At 40.0% G+C, this 10,633-nt stretch overlaps 1 protein-coding gene across 1 annotated transcript; it reads left to right on the top strand.

Moving 5' to 3' along the window:
• Positions 1-1,724: 1,724 nt before the first annotated feature.
• On the top strand, positions 1,725-6,180 carry LOC119038585 (cytochrome b-c1 complex subunit 7). The gene is made up of 4 exons (XM_037131108.2): positions 1,725-1,807; positions 4,440-4,511; positions 5,171-5,337; positions 5,973-6,180. The coding sequence occupies exons 1-4, from the start codon at positions 1,789-1,791 to the stop codon at positions 6,048-6,050; spliced, it is 336 nt and encodes a 111-aa protein (XP_036987003.2). The 5' UTR covers positions 1,725-1,788; the 3' UTR covers positions 6,051-6,180.
• Positions 6,181-10,633: the final 4,453 nt, after the last annotated feature.

Consider the following 10,633-nt stretch of genomic DNA (forward strand, 5'->3'; position numbering starts at 1 on the left):
AGTCTACAGAAGAGAAAGAAATGTGGAAAATTGCTCTTAAAAACACATTTTTCTTGGCCAAACTATCACATGGCCATGCCTGACCTTAAGGGTTCAGAGAAGTGCAGTTTTACCATGTGCCAGGAAAGAAGCCAAAAATCATTCCTGAATCAACACTAATGACTACCAACAAACATGCAGACTCTAGAATAAAAGCCTGTAGGAGCTGTGTTTTTTGACAATCCTGGGTATCTGATCTCTTGGCAAGGTCTTCATCTTGTCACTGAAATTTAGGAGGTACAGAGGAAGAGAGAAGAGTTTACTACTTCTAAGGCAATGTGCCAATGTACAAAAGTAATGCATTTCTTCACATCTTTCAGATCACTAACATTATGTATGTATGTATGTTAATTTTTAGTTATGTGTAAAGGATAACTAATGTGAGAATTGTAGTGGCACAGAGAATGAGAAAGAGAGAAGGCAACAGACTTTTAGAACTGAAATGGACTAAGACCATTACATCTAACCTCTTGAACTTATAATGAGGTGGAGTCTACTGTCCCAGGTCTCATCTTAAAACCAAAGAAAAGTACATATTGGTGGGTAGCTGCTATGGTCTAAATTGTGTCCCCTTGAATTTTTCAACAAAATTTGTATGTTGAAATGCTACCCCATAATGTGGTGGCATTTGGGGGTTGGGACCTTTGGAAAATAAGCTTAGATGAGGTCCTGACTGTGGGATCCTCATGATGCCATTAGTGCCCTGAGAAGAAACAGAACAGCTTGCTCTCTCCCTGCCGTGTGCACACTCAGAAGACAGCCCACTACCAGTCACAGGGAAAGAGCTCTCACCTGAAACTGACCATGCTGACACTTGGATGGGCCTCTAGCTTCCGGAAATGTCAGAAAGTAAATTTGTTTTTTAAGTTATCCAGTCTATGGTATTTTGTTATGGCAGCCTTAGCTAACCCAAACAGTAGTGATGGCAAAGGTTCACCATAATTGAACATCAGTCATACTAACTCCCTTGATTTTTTTTTCCTGTCTCTAGATTTTTATGCCCTAGACTTAACATGTTGGAGTTTAGACCTTAAACATATACTTGCTTTTACCTTAATTGCTTGCACATTTCTGCAATATTTATCTTAGATTTGGTAATATTTTCTTTTTCCTGAACTATCCTTTAACTTTGTACTAACGTGGCTTGATGTAGGTCTTCAGCTGGAGAAACTAAAGACCAGAGAGGAGTTAGTATCTCCTAGAGGTAGCATATGGCCCTAGAATTGAGTCCCAAAGTTTTATCTGGATTCTGAGATTCTGGAAGATGAATCCGGATTTCTTCCTAGCTGTGTGTCCTACCCTTCTAAGCCTGTTTACTCCTTTATCCATCAGGGATATTCATAGTACTTAAGAATTAGAATTAAATAAAAAAATTAAATGAGAATATGCCCATAACACGCTTAGCATGTTGCTTACCACAAGGGCACAATTAATACTGCCCAAACTCTCTCAGGTCGTCACTAACACAACCCAGGATGTAGTCCCGATGCTCTAATTGCTTCCCTAGAGTTTTTCCCATCACGTCACATGAACTGCTTCTTGGAACCTGGCGCGCAAAATTCCCGGCCTACTCTTTTGGTAAGGATTCAGAGGGCAGGGAACGCACAAGAACCCAACTTCGGCCGCCAGAACTGCGCCTGCGCGGGCGTCTTCCAAGTGCTTCAGCACGGGAGCTGAGGCGCCTGCGCACTGGACCCGGAGCGCCCTCTTTGACTTACCCAGTAGGCAACGCGTCAGTGTCCGGTCAAAATGGCGAGCAGGCCTGCGGGTAGGTGACCGATGTCCAATCTGGTGGGCATACCTACTCTCGACCTTTCCTTTTCGCTGCCACTTGCTTTTCTTTCCTTGCTCTAAATGGCCAGTTCTGCAGCTTAAGGGGAAGGGGCGGCTCCAGTCCAGCCTTAAGGACGCCCCCTCCCAGATCAGGCTCGCCTAGGGGGTTGGGATGCAGACTGCTCTTGGTGAAGGTGCTCGCGGTGGCTACGACTCCCTCGGCGTTCCATCTTCCTGAGCTTGGCAGTTCTTTCGCTTGGCCTTAGAAGAGTTCAGGGGCACAAGGAAATAATTAGTGCATGTCTTTCAGCCAAAACGAACTTGAGTGCTTACTGTGAGCCAAGCGCTGTCAGTGTGCATTAGCGCGATAAATCACCCTGCGAGCGCGACGAGGGGAGTATTAATTCTCCCTTTACGCTGATAGCTGAGGCAAAGTGACCGGAGGAAATAGGATTGGAGTCAGCATTCCACCCCTCGCGCTGGTCAAACTAGGAATTAGACCTAGCTGACCAAGGGTTACAGGGAAGTTTCGTTATCCTTATTTGGAACGTCAGTTAGGCCTGTAGATTTGAAATTTGTATTTATTGTGGACACTAAAACATTTATTATTGATTGCAATAGAGATATTACTGGGATATTTAAAACAGTGTGAACATCAAATAGAATTTTATGGGATGGGTTTATTTATTTATTTATTTATTTTATTGAATGTGGTTGTTGCTAATCTCTGCCCTCTGGTGGTATATGTTGACGTCGCTTTTAAAAAAATACCCTTTTTTTTCCCGTCTCCCAGCAACTGTGAAGCAATTGAGACATAAAATTGCCAGAAAAATTCATTAACCTAAATAACATTGAGCTTTTTAGGGTGGGGGAGACACTTAAGAATTCATAAGTTTATTTAACTTTACAACTAATGAGTGCACTCTGCCTGTATGCAGTGTTTGGAACTAGATAGACCTGGCCTCAACTCTATCATTGGCTGGCTGTTTGATCTTGGATGGTATGACTTCTGTAAGACTTACTTCCTTTTTGCAGGGATGGGGGTGCTATATAAATAAACCAAATTAATCTGGGTAAAGCAAACAGGACAGTGCTTGGCACACAATGAGCGTTCAAGGAATATTCATCATTATCACCATCACTGCTTAATATACTTGCAAATAACTGATTTTTCCACAAGTATGTGTGTAGACTGTTGGCTCTTTGGTATTACTCGTTTTGCTAGATAGAAGCAGTGTTATCCATGGTGCATAATTACCAAGGAGAATTACGAAAGCCTTGTACTCTGTAATGTGCTAAGGAGTAGGAGCTGCAGGGGTTGGAGTAAAAGGAGAGTTTACTTTTCTCTCATGGTAAGGAGCTAGCTCTAGGTGAAATTTTAAAAGAAAAAATGTTTAAAGATTTTATTTATTTATTTTTAGAGGGGAAGGGAAGGAGAGAGAGAGAAATTTCAATGTATGGTTGCCTCTCATGCATCCCCTGCTGGGAACGGGCCTGCAATCCAGACATGTACCCTGACTGGTAATCGAACCGCGATACTCTGGTTCACAGGCCCACACTCAGTCCACTGAGCTACACCAGCCAGGGTTAAAAGAAATTTTAAACTTGCTCTACCTCACCTTCTGTACCACATCTCTCCTTTAAACATCAGACACTGTCACATTGCCCTTAGCAACTACTGGGTTTAGCCCATCAAGCTCAGTCCTATTCCCCGAGGAATTTTAACATTACCTGTTTCTCCTCACCCATTTTTTTTTAATTTAAATTCACTTTTAAAAAATATTTTATTTATTTATTTATGGGGGAGGGTAAAGCGAGAGAGGGAGAGAAATATCAATGTGTGGTTGTCTGTCATGCGCCCCCTACTGGGGACCTGGCCTGCAACCCAGGCATGTGCCCTGAATGGGAATCAAACTGATGACATTTTGGTTCGCAGCCCATGCTCAATCCACTGAGCTGTACTAGCCAGGGCTTCCTCACCCATTTTGAATCATCCATTCCCTTGGTGGAAAGTTAGGTGCTTGGGAGGAGGAAATCGGCTTCTTTTACTATTAAATGACTAATTACGGAAACCCCAAGAAATGAAGAAATTTCAAGTTTTTTTTCTGTACCTTACCTATTTAGTTGTGATAGTTCCGGGGGGACGTAAAGGGGTGGCACGCTTGACTTTGAGAGGCTGGGGTGGCAATAATTGTACCTTCGAATCTTTTAGATATTAGGTGTTTGATTTTACTCTTATTTCCCCATGACTTGCCTAATTTTTTTTCCTGCAATTCCTTTGCTCATAGATGAAATAAGCAATTTTTATCTACAGTATGTAGATTATTTACTTTTCAAAAAAAAGAGAGAGGAAAGGGGAGAGAGAGAGAAGCACCAATTTGTCATTCCATTCATTTGTGCATTCATGTTACATTCCTGTATGCTCTGACCAGGGTTCAGACTGCAACCTTGACGTATGGGGTCAACACTCTAATCAACTGAGCTACCCCGCTGGGGCCTAGAGTATATGCTTTAAAAAGGAAATTCCTTCCTATGTTTGCATTCCTCTCAGAGTAGCGTTTGCTTGGCTGTCAGTATTTTCATATGGTACAGTAAAATTGTAGCAACTAACAGTGTGACAATATCAGCTGCAGCATCAGGCCGGTGGCTGGAAGGTATTCGGAAATGGTATTACAGTGCTGCAGGATTCAATAAACTGGGTGAGTATCTGCACCTTCTCCTGTTTCCTTTTTCCTTTTTGGCGGGGAGGGGTGGCGGGGGTGGGGGGTGGTTTACTGGGAGTAGTCCTTTTGCAAAAGTCATTGTAAGTCCCAAAAAATAGCTAATTGTACTTGCATACATTAGAAGATACTAAAATTAGAGCACCTTTTATTATGTTAAATCGCATCTATTTTTTATTGTTTTGGAAAAGGGAGATGGAATTGTGTCAGATGTTTGAGTGGAAATAATTTATGTTCTTTAAATTGGTAGCTGGGCATTTTCCTTATATACTCCCTTTCCCAACTTCTCCACTTAGCATTTAAAATGTAAGTTCTATGAAGTTTGAAAGTAGAGATTTTTAAAAATTTGATTTGTTTAAAAACAGTCTAGACATTTTAAATATTTTTAAGTTTGTTTTAGATAAAATGTGAGTTCTGTGGCAGTGAACTTTATAAAGCTTATATATTTTCACAGTACCATTTTAAAAATAATCTATTAATAATAACCCTTTATTATGTATGAAATACATTGAGTTTCATCATACCTCACTTATGATATTTTACCCAAATCTTAAGTGTATAAGTCATAAAGATACTCATTTTTTAGAAATTCCTGAATTTTGAGATACGTGTTCATTCTCTCTTGCCTTCTATCTTAGGGTTAATGCGAGATGATACGATACATGTGAATGACGATGTGAAAGAAGCCATAAGAAGGCTTCCGGAGAACCTGTATAACGAAAGGATGTTTCGAATTAAGAGAGCACTGGACCTGGCCATGAGGCAGCAGATCTTGCCTAAAGAGCAGTGGACAAAATATGAGGAGGTAAAACAGCTTTTGTGTATCTGCCAGTATTGGCCATTAAGGACTGAGTATTATAAACAGAAACATTCATTTGCAGAGTGCTTTAGAGTTCTTAATGTGACAGCTGTTTCTGCAGTGAGGTTGATAGAGCAAATGTTAACTCCACTTTAGAGACAGACACATTGAGACGTACAGGTGAAGTGATGGTTCAGTACCACCAGGCAAGGCTGTAACAGAGAACCGGGACTTGAATCAGGGTCCTTTGCCTCCCAGGCTGCTGTTCTTCCTCTTCACTCTGCTTCCTGCTCAGGTGAAAACATGGTGTCCATGTGATCAGCCCACTGGGTGGCTCTCCAGCTCTCAGGAAGGACCCTGGGAAGCATACCCTTGGCCCTTAAACTGCATTAAAACTAGGCCAAAGCTTATAGACTCTCATTTCTTTTTTTTTTTCTGTCAGACTTTGCTCTCATAACCTACCAAAGCAACTGATTACAATATCTTCACAGGTTTTCCATTTAGAAAAGCAGACAATTCTTAGTCTGCTTGAGAATATTTTTTCTAAAGTTGGAAATTAAATTTAGTGACTTCCTTTTGTTACTTAAGACCTGTTGTATGTGATGATAGCGTATGATATTTTTCTTTTATTTGTCCTTTAGGATAAACCCTACCTTGAACCATATCTGAAAGAGGTCGTTCGGGAAAGAAAAGAAAGAGAAGAATGGACGAAGAAATAATCATGTAATCAAATGTGTGGATGCATCTTGTCCTCAGTATTTTAATGATGTCAGTTAAACCTGAAATGTATAATTTAGAACCACCTGGGTTGCAAATATATTACTTTAAATAAATATCTGTTATAACTTTTGTTGGAGTTTTTGAATTCTAAATCTCATTCTTAATAACTACTGAATTTACGTATCACATTTTTCCCAAACGTACAAGGTATTTTTATTTAGTATTTAACTGCCGCCTGAAGCCATTTTAATAAGTTTCCTTTGCCGGTTGGATAACTTTTTGATTTACAGAGGGATATAATACTCTTCCAAGTAGAAGAGTCACCTTGAAACCACCTTTGCAGATTAGCAAGATACCTAGAAGCCTCTCAGGGCCTAACTTGCAGGATGGAAGGAGCAAGAAGCAGGCACCAGTCATTCGTTTTTTCTGAAGCAAATAGCACTTGAGCAGACTGGCTCTGACTTCCAAAGTTACTGAATTAAAGGAGAAAGGAGTCAGTCCCAGCGTGACAGGGTTGAGAAACAGCCCTCTTCAACCACTGCTTTCAAAACGTAATCAACTTTGCATCCTATCTTTTAAAGTTATGTGTATTAGAAAACAAAAACTAGACATTAGAAAATAGACAAAAATATAAAGACGTTTTATTCCCACATGCCAGTGAGTTTTCTACTTTAAAAATGATTGTTATAAGTGGATAGTTTTTAAAAAATATTTCATTTATTTATTTATTTATTTTCAGAGAGGGGAAGGGAAGGAGAGAGGGAGAGAAATACCAATGTGTGGTTGCCTTTCATGTGTCCCCCACTGGGAACTGGCCTGCAACCCAGGCATGTGCCCTGACTGGGAATCGAACTGCAATCCTTTGCTTCAAGGACAGGCCCTTGCTCAATCTGCTGAGCTACACCAGCCAGGGCTAATTTTTTTAAATATAAATTAAAACCACTTAATGATGTCGTCATCCCCACCTCCAGACTCCGAAATGCTTTCTTTGGTGCAACTGAGAGTATGAACCATAATGAGGGGGAGGAACTGCGGGACCTGCCGCCTGCACGGCATCCCCCCCCCCCCCCGCACCTGCTGGGCACGGGACCTTCCCTCAGAGAAGGAAACCGAAGTGTGAAGAACAAGTTTCGTGTCAGTTAAAGTTCCTAAAACGAAAAAGAAATGTATGCACATTTGGTATGTTCCAGCAAAATGAAATATGTTGACAGACATTTATGTTGGACTTCTGCAATGTAAATATAGTGTCTTAAAATTTTGCTAAAATATTAGAATAGTTCATTACATTTCCTAAGAGCCTCCCTTCTCCTTTTTATTGAGATTATATTATGGAACACTGATTCGGGAATCATACTTTTGGGAGATTTTTTTTGGTCTGGTCTGAGTTGCCTAGGTCCTCATTTGATAAAAGTTTGGGTCATGGTAAAAGCAGTTCTTTAACATGCTTAATGTTTTGTAAGATTTGTGGTTCGACTTTGAGTACATTTGAATCTTATGGTTGGAACAGTACTACAAGTCACAGAGAAACTGATAGAGATGGTGGTGGATGGAAGGGACATCATAGTGAGGGACTGTATTTCATAAGGGTCAGCGGATGAGCAGATGTTTGTATCGGGGTACTTCCCCGATAGACCTAACTCATTAACTGAGAGGCATTCTCACACAGACAGGCACTGCCCAGTGTTTCAGTTTTCCAGGTTCCTCAGACCTTTTCAAATAAACTTGAACCTCATACATTGATGATTACTATTATGTTCATATAACCTTTTTGGCTCATCAACCTGTGTAGACATAATAAAGTGATTCACAGCCAGTCCATTCACTTATTGGATAACTTTGATTTTTTTAATCCTCACCTGAGGGCATTTTTTTATTGCTTTTTAGAGAGAGAGACCAGTTGGGTGTCTTCCGTACACCCCCGGACTGGGGATCATACGTACCCCGACCAGGGATGGAACGTGCCACCTAGGTATGTGCCCTGACTGGGAATCGAACCCACAACCTTTCAGTCCTGGGATGAAGCTCCAACCAGCTGAGCCACACTGGCCAGGGCTTATTGGGTAGTTTGGTTAAAATTCTCTGTGCTTCTGTTTCCTCAGCTCTAAAGTGAGGCTAACGATAGAACCAACTTTACTTAGTGGTTTTGAAAATTAACTGACTTCATTATATGTCAAGCACATAGAACAGTACATGGCACACAGGTAGCACTATTCTGACTTGCTGAAAGGTTTAGTGATAAGAATAAAAACTTAGCCAAAACCCAAAGTTACTATAGCCATAATAATCCTGTATTGATAAACAGTATGGTGTGGCTATGAAAATATTCAAAGAACTTAGAATTTAAAAGCTAGTTGAACATAAAAACTATACTAACCAAATACTTGGAAGCCTGGTGAGCAAAGTGCAAATGGGTTTACTCATTTGGCTGGCATAAGTTTTAGGAACTGCGGTATCAGATACGAATACAGTTCAAGGGTGAATGAGACGGAACTAGAAAATACGGGAAAAGGTCCCTTTGTTGAACTAAGGTACTAAATTCTGCCAGTAGGTGGCAGTGCACTGCAACTTTGCAACTTCAAGGTGCACCACGCTGTTGAAGATTTATCCACTCTACCCTCGCCAACCCCTCCCCTTCATTTTTCAGGATGACAACACCTTAGAGGTTTACGGCCATCAGGAGAATTTACTACTAGGCTATATACTGATGTAATGAAATCTAATATATGCTGTGCAATGAATTATGAGATGCTATTTAGTTTCAGGATTTTATTACTTCAATCAGTTATGACCATATTTCCTTTTATATGATTGCTCACTCTTTAAATATACCAGATGACTGTATAAGAAACACCTAATAAAGCCCATAGATGTTAAAATCTAAATGTTTTAATTTATTTGCCATAATTTGTTTAAATTCTGGTTATACTTTGTTCATATTAAAAACCATAACATTAGAATCTGAGATCTCAGATCAGATGGTGCCTCTGAATTATATTTTGTGAAGAAATTTCATTGTATGTAGTAGCGATTGGGCAGGGAAGACAAACTGAATCAGTATAAGGTAGTTGATTTTTAGCATAGATTCCAGAAAGCCTGTTAATATGTGAGGGCCTGAGGTATGATGTATTAAGACAAACTATGTAAGTTATTCTGGATTCTGACTATGTCTCTCTTGCAACTGAAAGAATGTATTTGTTTAACTTTGTAGTTTAATACATTTGCCTATTTTTGCATAAATTCCGAAAAGTAATTTTAAAATAAATCCCTGTGAAACTTCTGGTAACATTATACAACTGTATCATTGTTCTGTTCATATTCTGTTTAAAGAAAATTTTACATATACATATGAAAATTATAAGCTAACCCCCTCAAAGTAATTGTCTTACAAAAGAGTCGGTTTGAAATTGCTTTCTTATGCTTGCATTTAAAATGTGGTTTGCCACTGCACCGGAACCTGAGGTGTGAGGTCAACGACTTAGGTAAATGGTTTCCCTTTAGAGATTGGGGCTCCTCAGCTATACAGTGAAAGGGTCTGACTACATACAGAGTCCTTGAGATTCATTTCAACACCAAAATATTCTAGGCCTGTATTTGATTTATGCACTTTATTATTAATATAAAGTGATAATGATGGAGAATTAGCTTTGTATTAGGCTTCGTTGATATGTTGTCTCTTTTAATCTTCCTTGCAAACTTCTGGTGTACATATTATTATACCCATTACATGGAAGAATAAATTGGGCTTAAAAAGGTCATTTTACCTCGGCGTGTGTTGTTTGTTTGGGGTGGAGAGGCACCCTATTTATGTGTTGTGCTAGAGGGAATCTAGATGTAGGACTGGCTTTCTCAACACTGGCACTGAGACATTCGGGCTGTGTAATTCTTTTAGTGGGGGCTTTCCTGTACATTGTAGTGCACTTGGCAGGATCTCTAGTTTTCCCCCGGTTGTGACAACCAAAAATGTCTCGACATTACCAAATGTCCCCTGGGGGGCAGAATTGCTCCCAGTTGAAAATCACCCATATAGGAGCTATAAAGAGAGAAACCAAGAAACGTGCATATATAAATATATGTGTAAATATGTAAATAGACATGCAAATAAGTAAATTATCTGGAATATATATGTACCGAGTGTTATGGAAACATGGAGAAAGGAAACTAAACCTGGAGGGTGATCAAGAAGACCCTCTGACAACTTAGCTGGTTCTACAGGAGTAAGCAAAGCCAGTCAAACCAGGAAAGTGGTGGAGGGCTCCACAGGAAGAGGAAGACCAGGAAGTGCTCAGAGGCATGGAAGTGCAGGCATGTGCATAGAGAAGAACAGGCAGTTTTGCACTGATGAAGTGGCAAATATCTCAGAGATGTGGAAGGTGGAACTTGGAAAGGTGTGAGCGATATTGCGATGTTTGAGCCTTGAAAGCAGGAAAGAGTTTGGATAGATTCTGGGAGGTGAAATTTCCCAGAATTTTCAAGTTGGGTTAGGGAGGATGAATTTTAGTTTTTCAATACTTTACTGCCAATTTGCTTTACGAAATGTTGTAATAATTTATATTCTTCTAAACGATTTTTGAGGACCTTTCTC

This window comes from Artibeus jamaicensis, unplaced genomic scaffold (assembly GCF_021234435.1).
Source record: "Artibeus jamaicensis isolate MK-2021 breed Jamaican fruit bat unplaced genomic scaffold, CSHL_Jam_final scaffold_916, whole genome shotgun sequence".
NCBI lineage: Eukaryota > Metazoa > Chordata > Mammalia > Chiroptera > Phyllostomidae > Artibeus > Artibeus jamaicensis.